At 35.6% G+C, this 15,790-nt stretch overlaps 1 protein-coding gene across 3 annotated transcripts in view; it reads left to right on the plus strand.

Annotated features, from left to right (window-relative positions):
- prex2 (phosphatidylinositol-3,4,5-trisphosphate-dependent Rac exchange factor 2) overlaps positions 1-15,790 on the plus strand; it is a 127,528-nt gene that overhangs the window by 25,146 nt on the left and 86,592 nt on the right. For all 3 annotated transcript variants that reach the window (XM_082183869.1, XM_082183871.1, XM_082183870.1), the window contains exons 2-8: positions 1,151-1,222; positions 3,804-3,926; positions 5,096-5,200; positions 6,741-6,842; positions 8,509-8,670; positions 13,801-13,934; positions 14,044-14,147. In XM_082183869.1, the coding sequence (XP_082039995.1) occupies positions 1,151-1,222; positions 3,804-3,926; positions 5,096-5,200; positions 6,741-6,842; positions 8,509-8,670; positions 13,801-13,934; positions 14,044-14,147 (802 nt within the window). The remainder of the gene's footprint in view (positions 1-1,150; positions 1,223-3,803; positions 3,927-5,095; positions 5,201-6,740; positions 6,843-8,508; positions 8,671-13,800; positions 13,935-14,043; positions 14,148-15,790) is intronic.

Raw genomic sequence — 15,790 nt, forward strand, 5'->3', positions numbered from 1 at the left:
AAGCACAAGAACAGTGCCACCTGGATGTTTATGAACACTTTTGAGTAATGACTCAGATCAGAATTTGAAATCAATTCAATTAAACAGTTTAAACTGATTCACCAAAATCAATCTCTAAAATCAATCTTACCAACTCAGCACAATTTTCTTAAAGCTCTCATACTTGTAATTTGTGAGATAAAGAAATGCTGCGAGAATAGTCCAATCACATTCTATTGAAAAATCATGGGCAATGTTTCTTCATTTTATATCACCAGCAAAAATCATTAATAATATATCTGAATTGTCTTTAAAAACATTGAGAAGTGTTTTATCAGAAATCTTTAGAGTCTAAGCAATTCAACAGTGTTGAATCCATGATGCAAGATGTTCTTTCAGTCTTTGTTTGAACACGTACCATGCAGCATGCATATTAAACAAACCAAATATTTCTGAATGAGTTTCTGAAAGCCTTTGCCTCGCTCGCATTAACAAATCAACAAGATGTACAACCACACTGAAGACAACACGCTTTATTTAGCTAGCTTTGAGATGTTTATAATCCAGACATGACCGCCCAATTATCTCAGGTTGTTTTATAATAGAAAAATCAAGTGCGTCAGTGCGTATGATTCAGATAAGATGCGAATAGTGTCGGTTTTATTGAAACGATTCTCCCCATCAGCATTCCAAATAGAGATCTTACTGTGTGATAGGATTTATTTGTGTTTACTGAAATTTCCATCATGCAAAATGACTTGTGGACACAGCTATTCATCAAACCTCAGTGCCTGAGATTCACTGTATTCATTATTTCTGTCTCTTGGCAAAAACAGTCACTCTTCCTTCCTGTTGTTTTTATCTCAAGTCCTGTTTTGTCAGACCCCCAGTATTGTGGCATCTTTCCCCTTCTCCTTGGGAAGGTTGTAAATTGCATTTGTTATGTATTCCCTGCTGTCAGTGATCCGGAGGAGAAATTGGATTTCATGTTGGATCGTTAGTGTTGGCTGTGGTTTGCTGTAGTTTGAGTTGGTCAGGGTCCCTCCATCCAGCTTGCTGCAATTGGATATTCAACTCAGTCGTTCTCAGATGGATGAGCGTGCAAAGGAGACCGACATTTTGGCCTCTTTGCTGACTATTTACATTCTCCTCTTTCCTGTGTTCCCAACAGGTACTTCTTCATCGCCTCAATCAGTATGCTGTGTCTAAAATTGATAAGAATATCACAGAGGAGACTGTTAAGGTGAGTTTTGGACACACTATTGGGTTTTAGGGGCACATTCAAGCCTCAAAATGAATATTTATTACAGGAATAGTTCACTAAACAATGAAAATGGTTATTTAACTACTTATATGTGACCCTTGACCACAAAACCAGTCACATGGGTCAATTTCTTTTAAATTGAGATGTATACATCATCTGAAGGCTGAATAAATAAGCTTTCCATTGATCTATGGCCGAGATACAACTATATGAACCTTTAAAATTGTCCATTGATGTTCGCGACTGTGCAGCATTATCTCACAAAAATAAATGTTTTATATATTTACGGTAGGAAATTTACAAAATATCTTCATGGAACATGATCTTTACTTAATATCCTAATGATTTTTGGCATAAAAGAAAAATTTATAATTTTGACCCATACAATGTATTGCCGGCTATTGCCACAAATATACCCATGCTACTTGTGACTGGTTTTGTGATCCAGGGTCACATATGTCATTCCATGACATGCCGGTTGACTTTTTTTTAATTCCATGAAATACAAAAAGAGATATTTAGTAATATACCCAGGCTGTACTTTTCCATTCCATGAACGCAAATGAGCGTCAAAAATTACAAACAAGCAGTGTTGTTATTCTTCACTAAATTTGTTTTTGGCAATTGAAATTAAAGTAAAATAAAATATAAATATTAGATAAGATTAGATGTCACATTTTCCCCTCTGTTTATGTTCCTGGACTCTTATTTTGAAATGTATTTCTATTCCATTGTTTCTGGTTTCATTTCTCTTGCGTTTATTCTGTGCCATGGTCCCTAATTTGTTTGCTCCCTAGTTACTAATTACCCTCACCTGATCCTTTGTTATTCCTTTACACAGGGGGTTTCAGTTGTCATTTGTTGGTCATTGTCTTCGCATGTCTTTTTATGTCTGTGAAGCTGTTGTGTTTGGTGTTTCTCTTCGTTTTTGGATCATCTTCTTTGTTTATTTAATAAAATTACTGCTTGCAAATAGACCCTTGCCTACTCTACTCTCCTCTGGATCGAACCTTGGCAATATATGTGTAGAGTGCTAATTCAATAAATAAAAGCTATAATTCAATAAAAGCTTAATTAAAGTTATTAATTAAAACTAAAATATTATACAAGTAGGCTGATTGTAAATAACACTGCACAAAATGTTTGCACTATATTGTAAGTCATACGATAGTTTTGTGTGAGGAACAGACCATAGTTTAAGTTGTTATAGGTTCCCGTAGTTCTGAGGTTCGACATCAGTGTTAAACGTCATAGTTCTCTCATCTCTCGTGATGAGTCATTCTGTGCCAGACATGAGGGTGAGTAAACTGACAAAATTAGCATATTTATGATTATGTTAAATTTGAACTATTTCTTTAAACAATACATTTTCAGCCTGGTTGGTGGTGCGTGACAGTAAACATTCTGCATTCTCAGATGGGAATTCTGCTGAGGGAAAGTGAGTGCTTGAACACTCAGTCATGTAAACAGGTTCAGACTGCTGTTTGCATGTTTTAGAGCATGTCTGAACATACAGTATCTGTTTGAGGATACGTGTGCGGGATACTCACTGACCAGTCATTCAGAGGTCAATTATTGAATATATGAACTATACAGCAACACACTGCTGGCTCGTCTTCACATACAGTGGTTTATAAATACTTAAAGGACAAGTTCGGTATTTTACACTTAAAGCCCTGTTTACAAATCGTATCTGATGAAATAGAACGGTTAAGATAAAAATTTGGACACATGCTGCTGTCCCGAGAATTTTAGGTTTATTTCGCTTCCCCCCACCACCCCCACAATGGTTGTCTATATGCACTGGAAGATTCCGTCCTAAAAACACATTAAACTTTCGTTTACAAAGATACTGTTCCATCAAAAATCGCTGAAAAAGATGCATTCCAACAGGTTTTATCGTAGTTTTTGTCCAACTCCATTGACTTAATAGGACGTGCTGTGAGACCGCAGCACCTTTACGGTATTACTCCGCCGCTTCTTCTTCTGCTTCTTCTGTGTATTCAATGAAATGCCCGTGGTTTGCTTGCAATTGGCAAAGGTGCATTATCGCCACCTACTGGGCTGGAGTGTCTATTATTCAAGCTCTCAACGGAAGAATCACGGGTGTGACGCGTTTGGCAAAATAGGTCCACAAAAGCTAAATAAACCTAAAATTCTCGGGACAGGAGCATGTGTCCAAATTTTAATCTTAACCGTTCTATTTCATCAGATACGATCTGTAAACAGGGCTTTAAGTGTAAAATACCGAACTTGTCCTTTAAGAGACATTTAAAGTTGTCTTAATGTGATTAGGTATTATCAGGTATAAAATATCAAGACATTTTTTTTTTTGTGCTGCATTTCTTAGTTAGATTTTTTTCTATCTAATCTGAAAAAAAATAATATATATATATATATATATATATATATATATATATTAATGAGAGTGCCATGCACTGTTACAGCCACTTCCAGACCTTCCCTTTTTTTTAAAGTGCATTGTTGGTTTTCCAGATCCAGACAATGTCCCTTTGACTCCCTCAGTCAAAGTCAATGTTTCCATGCGTTCACCCCACAGGTGCTGTTTTCTAACCTGGAAGAGATCCTGTCTGTGCACAGGGACTTCCTGTCCATGGTCGAAGAGCTTCTGCAGCCTGACCCCAACCCGTATCATGAAGTGGGCCGCTGCTTCCTGCACTTTGTGAGTCTCTGTCTACCACTCTCTCTTTTTCTCACCGTATTACACATCCCTGCAGAAAAAAACTCCCACTTGGTTTAAGCTTGTCTTAGCTGGTTTAAGCTGGTCTCCAAGCCACACCAGCTGGAAAGTGCCCAAAACTCCTTTAAAACCAGCCAACAGACCAGCCTGAGACAATCAAACCAGCTTAGGCTGCTTAAAGAGATTTTTTTCTACTATAGGATACTGTCTATATATAGGGGTCAGTTTGGGGTCATTCATTATTTTTAAAGAAATTAATACTTGTATTCAGCAAGGATGCATTACGTTTATCAAAAGTGACAGTAAAACATTGGATTTGTATTTCAAATGCTATTAATTAAAGATTCCTGTAAAATTATAATTTGATTAAGAAAAAAGTAGCCTTGGTGGTGAGCATAAGAAACCCCCTCACAAAAATATATATAAAACACCCAACGTATTTATATTATATAATAGATGAACTGAAATTGAAAACTTTTATACCGTTGCTATATATATATATATATATATATATATATATATATATATATATGAAGAGTTCAGATGCAAAAGCCTTTAAATGCCATCTAAAATTTTCTTCTAGAATGATCATTTTTATCAAGCTCGTTTATTTAAGTTCAGTAGTTTCACTTAAAAGTACAGTTAATAGGTAATCTTCATTGCCATTTAAGTGAAATTATTGAATTTAAATATTCGAGCTTGATAAAAATGATCATTCTAGAAGAAAAATTCAGATGGCATCTAGAGGCTTTTGCATCTGAACTCTTCATATATAGATAGATATATAGATAAATAGATATATAAATAGATACAACTTTTTTTTTATGAACAACGAAAGTATAAATAACTGGGACTTCACCTTTGCTTTCCTGTTTCATTGAGAATAACTTGCATATTTGAGTCAAAAAGTTGGCTTTATAGATTTATAGTAGGAAGAGCACTGCAGGTTTTTTTTGTTTTTTTTCGAGTGAGATGCTGTTTTGTGGTTTTGGGATGGAGGCATTACTTTGTTGCGTTAGTATTCGATCCGTCAGTCTTCTGTCTGCCCCTAGGCAAAACCTCAGAGACGCTGGATTTCTGAAGGGCATGAGGAGTGAAATCTCAGAATAAGCTCTTAGTTTGTGTGTTTTTGTGTCTGTGTGTCTCCTCAGAGAGGAAGGTTTCAGATTTACGACGAGTACTGTGGGAACCACGAGAAAGCCCAGAGGCTTCTGCTGGAGCTCAATAAGATCAGGACAGTACGCACGCTTCTGCTGGTAAGACACTTGTTGATATATATATTGATATATATATATATATATATATATATATATATATATATATATATATATATATATATATATATATATATATAAAATATGGCTACAGTTTATTGCAATGATCTTTCAATAAGTAACTTGTCAACTATATGTCAACTTACTCTCATTAGAATATTAGTAGACTTTAGTGGACTGTTAGGTTTTAGAGTTCGGATAAAAGTACTTTAGAATAATATGGAATGTCTGTTGGGGAGCATCAAAATAAAGTGTTAGCAGATATTAAGTAGACAGTATAATTCAGTACTAATACTCTATTGACAGTTAGTTGACATGTACTGTAGTTGCAAAGTTACTTGTAGTTAGTAGAATGTGTAAAGTGGACCATTAAAATAAAGTGTTACCAAAAATATTTATAAATTTGTTGCCATAGTTCTCACGCTGAAAGGTTGCACTAGGTTTTTCAGTACTTGATTTGTTATGTTTAAAGATGATTTTATTTACTTTTACCACCATTGTTGTTATGTCACCATTGTTGAATTTTTTATCCTGAGTGTTGATAACTGTGCGTGCCAAGTGTGCAAACCCTGTTTAGAAGTCTCTCTCTTTCACACACAAACACATTCACACTAGAAGTGCTCATAATCCTAACCACTGTCAAACCTTTCTTCATTTGCATTAATACACATGAAAAAAAGTAATGTTTTTGTTGGACACATTCCTATGGCTGTCCCAGGACGGTGGTGAGCTCATTAATGGGCTTTGTAATGGGCAGGACCGGGCCAAGGTCAAGTCTAACACTGAGGGGCCAGTGGCATGTGTGTGTAATACTATATCTTATGACCTCCTTCAATACATGGGAGCTCCTTGGAGAGTCTGACACGAATTCATTTCCTCTGGCCGAGCTTACAGGACTGTCCTTCAACTCTCTGTCTTTGTAATGTAATGCAAGAAAGCATTGACCCCTCTATAACACTGAAAATACATACATTAAAAGACAAGCTGCTCACCTGAATTTTTGAAGCTTTATATCATTGGTTACGTCTTGTGGATTTATTTAAGAAATGTAAAAAAGTGTGTATATTTTAACACTTATTCCAGTGCAATTGATAGTCCTATATAGGCTTCTGTTGTAAGTGCATTACTGTAAACATGGATGATTTAAAAAGGTAATTAAATATATTGTTTTTAAAGTTCTTTATGCTCTTAATGGTTGTTTGCTATGTTTTTATATTAAGGTGTTAAGATAAAAAACAGAAATATAAACTGATGTTCTCAGCAATAAAGGATATTGTTGGTAATCTGTATGGTGGGATTGCGAGCGCTCTTAGATTTACTGCTTCCTAAGTCTTTGAACTCGTGCTGTGGGGAGCTATACGGTCGTAATTGAATTTGATTTAATTGCAGTTTTATAGCCGTGACCTTAAGGGAAACGTGCCGTTCTATCATCCCTCTGAGACTCAAGTTCAAGTATAGAGTGTTCGTAAAGACTGCACAGATTTTCTTTTATTTTCTGACTTCTTCTTTTTTGTTTCTTAAGAACTGCATGTTGTTGGGCGGCAGGAAGAACACAGAGGTTCCTTTGGAGGGCTACCTGGTTGCACCCATCCAGAGGATCTGTAAATACCCATTACTCTTGAGAGTGAGTACAAATTATGTAACTACAGACACGTCAAACAATAGTATACTACATTGTAACATGACCTCATCATTTTGAATTAAATAATCAGTAATTAATTATCAGTTTGTTTTTATATATATATATATATATATATACTGTATATATATATATATATAACGTTCTGATAGTTTGTCACACTTGAAATTAAAGGTCAACATTGCATAGTGGGATACTGTATTCTATAAAAGTCAATAATTTGACCTTTTTACCTTGAATGTTACACCCAATTGCTTGAAAGTTTAATTTAACCAGTTTAGTTAAGTGCACTTTTTTTATTTCTTTTTTTTATTTCTTAATGTTGCCCTATTTTGCTATTTTAAAGGTTCCTAATTTTGTATTGGGCAATATGTTTACATGCATCCAAGGTCAAAAAGCATTTTAATGTTCAAATATACATTATAAATATAAATGTTCGGTCTCTAAACCCCTCCTTTCCTCGAGCCTACTCTGCTCTGATTGGTCAGATGGCCCAGTCTGTTGTGATTGGTTTAGAGCTTACAGCGCGTGTTGGAAACAAAATACCAATTACCATATCTGAATTTCAGCTCTGGAGGCTTCCTTAGCAAGTCTATATACAGTGATACGAACAGTAATGATGCCGTCGGTTTTACCGTATTGTTTCGAGCCTGATTCCTCATCCTTTTGAAGTGCATGGAAAGTGGATTTGCTTTCGCAGCACAAAAAACAGTGTCTTCTCCACTACATGTTGACTACACAAACCAAATTCGTTCAGTCCTCAGCTACAACTAGTGTTTAAGAGCGGGTCAAAGTAGATGTTTTTCATGGGCAGCCAATGAAGACCATAGAAAATGCTAATTAGTTACAAACCTACATAGGTTTGTCCAGGAAGACTGGAATTACCGATGACTCATTTCATGCAGTTCATAGACATATGCTATGAACACCATAGACAATAACTCTATTTATAAAACTTTGCAGAACCTTTACATTCACAAAGAGCTGTATTACACACTGCATTCATGAAAGGTCATATCCGAAAAAGCATAATAGTGGCACAAGTTACAAATTGTATTGTACATTTACATGGAAAATCAGCAACAATTTTAAAAGCCATTATTTAGACTCTGAGTTTCATCTATTGCCAGGCTCATTGCTAATGTTTCATGGCTGTTCTTGAACCCAAAACACTGAAATTTAAATGGTTTACTGTAAACACCCACAAGCGCTAGTTCACATAATAAGACCGTAATTTCTAGCATAATTTCTTCACTGAGCTTCTCACAGTCAGAGTCATCGTGGCCCCTCTCGCTAAATACCAGCGATTGGCATCTGTGGTTACTTCGATATCTTAAACTTGTAAATGTGAGCGACAGAATTAAACTGATGAGGCAGAACCCTTGTGTTTAGACTTGGTTTAGAGATTAGCATCTTCCCCAGCAGATCCTGTCTTGCAGTAGCAACATTATTGAACATACTACAAACACAATTTTAGCCAGAATTCTTCTGAAGACATAACCACTAGCTTTGATAATTCCATCAGGGTTAAGCTTTGTTTCAAAGTTAAGTTCACTTCATAATTTTCCATGATATGGTCGTGTTTTGTTGTAATTATACCACTTTACATTTTATGTAATGCTTAATGTTTGTGTTTTCTGTGGATGTTTAGGAGCTGCTGAAAAGAACCCCAAAGAAACACAATGACTACTTGATGGTGCAAGAGTCGCTGCAGGTGATGAAAGCTGTTTGCTCCAGTATCAATGAGGCCAAAAGGCAGATGGAGAAACTGGAGGTGCTGGAAGAGTGGCAGTCTCATATTGAGGGCTGGGAGGTACACACACACACACACACACACACACACACACACACACACTCACGCAGTGGCGGCTGGTGGGTTTTAAAATAGAGGAGGCACACAACACTTTAGTGGTTTAACTGCTTTAACATGTTTTTTTTTTTTGTGTCACTTATAGACAGAATATTTATAGAAAATGACACACATCACAACAATATAAATATAAGTTGACACACCTAGTCCTATAGGCTATCACTTGATGTCCATATTAATAGAGCACTTTCTGACGTTTAGTGAAGCTGATTGCTGTAGCCTATATCCAACTTAGGCATGGGGTCTTCTCCATTTTTAATTTGTAGTCTTGTTGGAATGGTAGTTTAGTAAATTTGTTTGATCAAATATTCAATATCTCTACTCTCCATAGTTACATCAGCGGTAGCAGTTTAAACGAATATCTCGTAATTTACATTCTCGTCGATGATTGGTTGATATACCAAGGGAGGCTAGCCTCCTCTGCCATGTTACTTTTCTCAACTCTCCTAATCGCTGTTTTTTTTCTCCCCTCAAACTTGCTTTTCACACATTCGGCACATTCGGGACATTCAGGGAAGCCGTAGTTACCCTCAGAGTGGTGAAATTTCAGCCAAGAAATACACACATTCACGTCCACTGCACTCATGTTGGGTTTCCATGTTTTATGAGGACTTAATGTTTTTTATATTCTATCCCCCTACACTAACCCTACCCCTAAACCTTCCCATCACACAAAACCTTCTACTATTTTAGATTTTCAAAAAAGATCATTCTGTATGATTTATAAGCTTGTTTCCTCATGGGGACCAAAACAAAAAGTCCCCACAAGGTAAAAATTTTGACATTTGGGTCTCCCTTTGAACTCTAATGGTGCTTACTAAGACAAACTTAGGGATTTCAACAAACCCTTAACCCTAAACTATAGGGTTTGGCATGTAACATCCTGCAAAGTTTTGAGTTTCGGACAAGAAAGATACCTTACAGCTCGTGGCTTGTTGAGGAGACATGCGGTTTAAATTTTCAAACTTATGATTTCCCTTGATGGACACTGAAATGTTCAAAAATCCCATTGATTTGCTCTGTATACTTTTAAACAGTAGTGTAAACTCCTTCACCTGAGTTAGTTTGACGTCAGAAGATACAGTGAGAGGCGCCATCACTATCCCCCCAAAACTCCATTCTTGTCAGTGCTTTTGATGTAAACGATTGAAACCCAAAAATCTAAAGTCCTAATTGAACTTCATGCTTTTGTTCGTCTTTTCTTTCAGCCTCTGTACAACCTCTCCCTCCACCCACCAGCTCAGATGAGTGCTCTTTAGACTATGCCAGCACTGTCTGCTCTTTGCATCAATGCCTTTAATTAGACCCACTTTGTACGGTAGCGGCCGCTTGACCATAGCACGAGATTAACTCTACCATTATTCATATTCAGATGGCTGATTAGAGCTGAAATACTTTCACAAGTGCTCTATAAACTAACCACAAACTACATCCAACATGCAGACTTGTTCTACCCCCCCATCACATCATTTTGCATGCAACACGTGACCCATCAAATAACCAGCAGGTATCGTCGAATCCAGTTCGAAACTCATTTATCCTCCAGACTTCCCCCTTAATAACGTGTGACTGGGCATGCGGCTGCCGGCCAAGGGTAACAATAGCGGTGATTGTGTGGGCAGTGTGGGTTCTGTGCTTGGGGTTTATGTAACAGACCCGTCCAGTGAGGTTTTAAGTGAACGGGGAGCTGGGTGTTTTTGGAGGAAGATAGAAAGAGGTGAAATAAAAGACACAGACATGGTGAACTCACACTAATTAGGACATACAAGTTGATGAGGACATGAATTAATTCAGTCAATAGAATGACTACAGGGATAGTTCAAAGAAGAAAAAAAAGGAAAAGGAAAACACCCGTATTACTTTTCTCTTCCCTAGAAGACAAAATGAGAAGTTTAGCACAATGTTTACTTTAATAATTTATATTATTAATATGTATTTAAATATACACTACAATTTATTCAGAAAGAATGCATAACATTTATAAGCGACAGACTTAAAAGTTAAGAATTTTACACTGTTACAAAAGGTTTCTGAACTTTTTAATCAAAGAATCCTGAAAAAAAAGTATTACGGTTTCTACAAAAATATTAAGCAGCGCAACTGTTTTCATCATTGATAATAATAATAAAAAAAATTATTGAGGACCAAATCTGCATATTAGAATGATTTCTGAAGGATCATGTGAAATTCAGCTTTGGCCTCATAGGAATAGCTGGAATTTCAAATATTTTCAAATAGAAAACAGCTTTAAATATTTTAAATCGTAATAATATTTCACAGCATTACTGTTTTTAATACATTTTTGATCAAATATATGTATCCTGGGTACGTGTAAGTTTATTTCTTACAAAAAAGTAAAAAAAATTTACTGACCCAAAACTTTAGAATTTTTGCTTATTAGTCTGTTTTGCATATGCACATACTCAAATGTATCATGACGAGATCAGTTACGAAACACATGAAAATGTTTTACTTTTGGCATCATGGATGTCAAACCTGGTGACATACTTGAATGAGATTTGAGAACTGCGGCATTTCAATAATAGACTTAAATGCATGTTTTTGTTTTTACTAGTGTATGAACACTAAATCGGATAGACTACTTTTACAGTACTTTTAGTGTTTTCTTTGTCATTTTAGGAGCTTGACAATTCCTGAGCACCATTCAATTTATGCTTAATTTATATTTTTGATTCTTTTGTATGAACAATCCCTTATTTATTTATTTGGGTTGATTGGGACACTTTTTGCCATTGAGATGACGAGATGATGGGAAAAGTGTCTCAATCAACCTGAATTCACCCCATTTACTTTTAAGACTTCAACAGAGTCTAAAAGTCTGGGTTTTGTGAGTGTGTGTGTGTGTGGTGTTGCTAATGCCGTTTTTGTGTTGATGAGATGCTGCAGTAGATGTGAGTCATTTTATCATGGTGGCACTAGACTGAGTTAACGGTTGTGGTCAGTGTGTTAACCACAAAGGACTCTTTACTGAGTGTTCAGTTGAACTGTCTCACGTACAACTTCCTGTGTCACTGGGATACGGTATGAATACTTCAAAACATGCTTTAGATCTATTTTTGAGCATATTTTGCAGATGGCGATACAGAGGACTGTGTTTATGCTTCCATCCTTTGAGTCTGTTTACCCATCTGCTCCATGAGTCACTGAGCCGTCACGTATTCAAGAATTCATGTAATGTATTTGTAAGCAATCATAATAAGTTCAAGTCTCACATGTTTAGAGATTAAACCGCAATGACCGCAACTATTTTTAAACCAATTAGTGGACTTTTGCATTTGATCCCGACAGCCTTGCATATGTAGTTGTGTTTTAAGAAAAAAAATTTGTAAAACAAAGACCATGTTGTTTTAGCATTCAGGGTGCGTGTTGAAATGATCTTAGCCAGGTTTCTTTGTCCACATCAACCATTGTAAAAACATACCGCAGAATGAAAAACAGGCGGGCAGATTTTTATGAGGGAAATATAGTGGAATGTTTTAAAAAGACAAACATGGGTTTTGAAACTGAAATTTGTTTTAAGATCTGCAATTTCTGCAAGATTGTTTCTGTCTGCAACACATATCTGAGCAGTCACACCCTTCTGGTAGGCGAGAAATTATATACATTTGGTCTGTGTGGCCAGAGCTGTCACCATAAGTTTCACAGAGGATGGCAATGAATATTACGGGGAAGTTTCTGTGCACCATTTAGTGGTACACACTGTTCTGAGTGCAGTGACTCTTCCAAAACCGCTTTTATGAAGTTCACAATGACCTCTTGGAAGCAGCTCTCAAATCTGTTTTAGCCTTTTGTGCTTCATTACTGGCCTTTTGCCTTCCTGTTACTTCATATCCAGGAAACAAAGCCTTTGATGGGACGCACACGCACAAAGAAAGCAAAGAATCTAAGATTTGCTTCGGAATCGTGAACTTCACCCCCCATTAAATGTGAAATACATCATTGCATTAATATGTGTTCTGGAACTGGAGGGAGAGGAAGAGGGTGTCTGTTCTCACAGGCTGTGGGTGGAGATGGGATGAGAGGGTGCTTTTTCCACAGTAGTGTCCAGAAGTGGCCGATTGTTCATTATTGCTGACCTCCCGCGCATGCAGATGTGCGTCCTTCACAGCAGGTCTTGTGAAGCAGTGATGATGCAGTGTTCATAAAACTCTACTGACCAGGAGCACTCTGGGAAATTAGATAAAGTGTGGGACTGAGACAGTAAGGGGGAGGAGATGGACCAGAAATTGTGGGAGAAATTATAACACTTTGGGAAAGCTGGCAGCTATAGGAAATTAAAGAATATTTGTATAGTTTTTGTATGGTGATAGTTTTGGAAGCATAATTATTTTCAGCTACTATTATACCAAAAAAAGAATACATTTTTATTTATTTTTATTTTTAACAAAAAATAAATATCAGTTTCAATTTATTTTATTTTTTTTACTTTTATGCTCTAATGTCTTTACTCAGGGCTCCAACATTACAGAAAGCTGAAAAGAGATTAAACAAAACATAACATTATATTTATTTATAATTTAAATTTTAAACATTATAATAATATATATTTTAATAATTTTTTATAAAGTTTGTGGTTCGTTTATAATTATATGTAATATAATATAATATATTTAATACTTGTTTGCTCTGTTTTTGTTTGGTTTAACTTGAAGTACTAAAATAACTAAAATAAAATAAAATAAAACTAATAACTAAAAACTAGACATATTTTTTTTTAAACAAATAAAATACAAAAACACAATGAAATGACAAAGTGACATGACAAAAACACACAACAAAATGACCTAAACTTTTCAAATAAGAGTGAAATGTAAAAATAAAATAATTACAAATATTTACAAAAATTATAATATTATTTCAATGATACTAAAATAAAACTGACTCTAACATCACAGATAGCGGGGCTGATAATTAATATATATATATATATATATTTATTTTTTTTAAATAAAATGTTATACAATTTTATTTCTGACAGAAAAAATGGTAAACAGTAGTTTTTTTTTTTTTTGATATACTTTTAACTTAGTTTGTTCTGTTTTCCTCACTCAGGGCTCCAACATCACAGACAGCTGTACAGAGATGCTCATACAGGGAGTTCTGCTGAAGATCTCTGCGGGGAACATCCAGGAACGCATCTTCTTCCTCTTTGACAACTTGCTGGTGTACTGTAAGAAGAAGAACAGGTGAGATTTCACTATCACCTGTCAAACCTTTCAGCTGCCAGCTGTGTTGGGTTTTAATGAGAGAACAGAGAAGCTCAAAGTAATGGTTGTGTGCTGCGCTCTGTTACAGGCGTTTGAAAAACAGTAAGACGGCCACGGAGGGTCCTCGATACCTGTTCAGAGGCAGAATCAACACTGAGGTCATGGAGGTGGAGAATGTGGATGATGGAACAGGTGTGTGTTATTCTGTCAAATAACTCTTCCCAATTCCATCACCGCTTATATGTTGCATCACTAAAACATAGTTTAAAGGAATAGTTCACTTAAAAATGAAAATTCTGTCATCATTTACTCACTTGCTGAACACAAAAGAAGATATTTTGAAGAATGCTGGCAACCAAACAGTTGATGTACTCCATTGATTTCCATAGTATTTTATTTCCTACTATGGAAGTCAATGTGGACCATCAACTGTCTGGTAACTGACATTCTTCAAAATATCTTCCTTTGTGTTTCCTTTGTCTAGAATTTTCATTTTTAAGTGAACTATTCCTTTAAGGAAATAATTCAACTTTAAATAAAATCCATTCATCATTTACACTCACTCTCATGTCATTCCGAATTCAGTGTTATTTCAGTATCATTGAAATACTATTATAGTTATTATTATTTTAAATTAGGTTTTATTTGTATATTTTCAATTTTCATTTTAGTTAAAGGTTTAGTAATTTAGTTGTGTGTTTTTTGGCATTTTATTTAAATATGCAGTGTGTTTATATAGTTTATTTCATTTTTTCGTTATTTTAGTACAAGCTAAACTGAATGAAAATAGGAAATGTTGCCTTAGGAACTATCTGAAAAAAATAATAAAATTAAATATATTTTATTTCAGTTAAAGTTGAATTTATTTCAAGTAACAAAAATATATTTTTATTATTCAGTAGTTATTTTTAGTTTTATATAACTATAATAATTACTTTATTTCTTCCGTAGAACACAAAAGAAGGATTTTAGCAGAATGTTCTGGCTGCTCTTTTCCGTATAATGAAAGTGAATTGGGAAAGTGAATATCAAGCCCCAAATGTGACAAAATAACACTATAAAAATAGCTCAAATAAGTCTTGTGACACATCAATTTCTTTTAAAATTACTGAACAATCTTCGCACCGTCATGGGGAAACTAACAAACATATAGCTTTATTTTTACTGAAATGCTGTTTCAAAGTGTCTGGAGTAAGCGTTTAACTACTTTAACAGCTAAAGGTTAGAAAAGTGGCATTTTCTGGGCAGGATGACAAGCACTTGGAGCCCTGTGACTGGATGAACTCTTGAGTGGAGTGTGTCTTGGCGAAGGAGGAGCCCTGATTATCAGTTATATTTGTAGAAGCAATGATTTGCTCCCTGGCGGACCTAATATCTGGCTGCTCTGGAGATGGATGGGTTTCAGTCCACAGAATCTAAACAAAGCCAACACCGCCGCATTTGCTTGTGGGTGTTTTCCCATTCTCCCCAATGGCTCTGTGTAAAATCCAGACATAGACTATTATTCGCCTGTAATGAAAGCTGTTATGCTGATGGAGACGTCCTGTGCATGGCTGTAAAGGGGCACTCCAAGTCATAGATGGAGTGTTTCTCTTTGATTTGGGTTTTGAATTGTTTAAATTAAAGAAAGAACACTCAGGGAAAAGCTTGTAGCATTATGTAATGAACTAAAAAACTGCAAGGGGCTAATGAAGCGTTTTCAAATGGATGAGACTCCAAATAAAAGTTGAGAGCAATTTGGAAATTGGTTCAATTGAATCAAAGGAAGATTCTACCTGTGGGGGTGTTAAACCACCAGTGGACGTACAGATGGAGGCTTGTAATTTGTCCAGTTC

The sequence above is a fragment of the Leuciscus leuciscus genome, assembly GCF_965113295.1.
Source record: "Leuciscus leuciscus genome assembly, chromosome: 11".
NCBI lineage: Eukaryota > Metazoa > Chordata > Actinopteri > Cypriniformes > Leuciscidae > Leuciscus > Leuciscus leuciscus.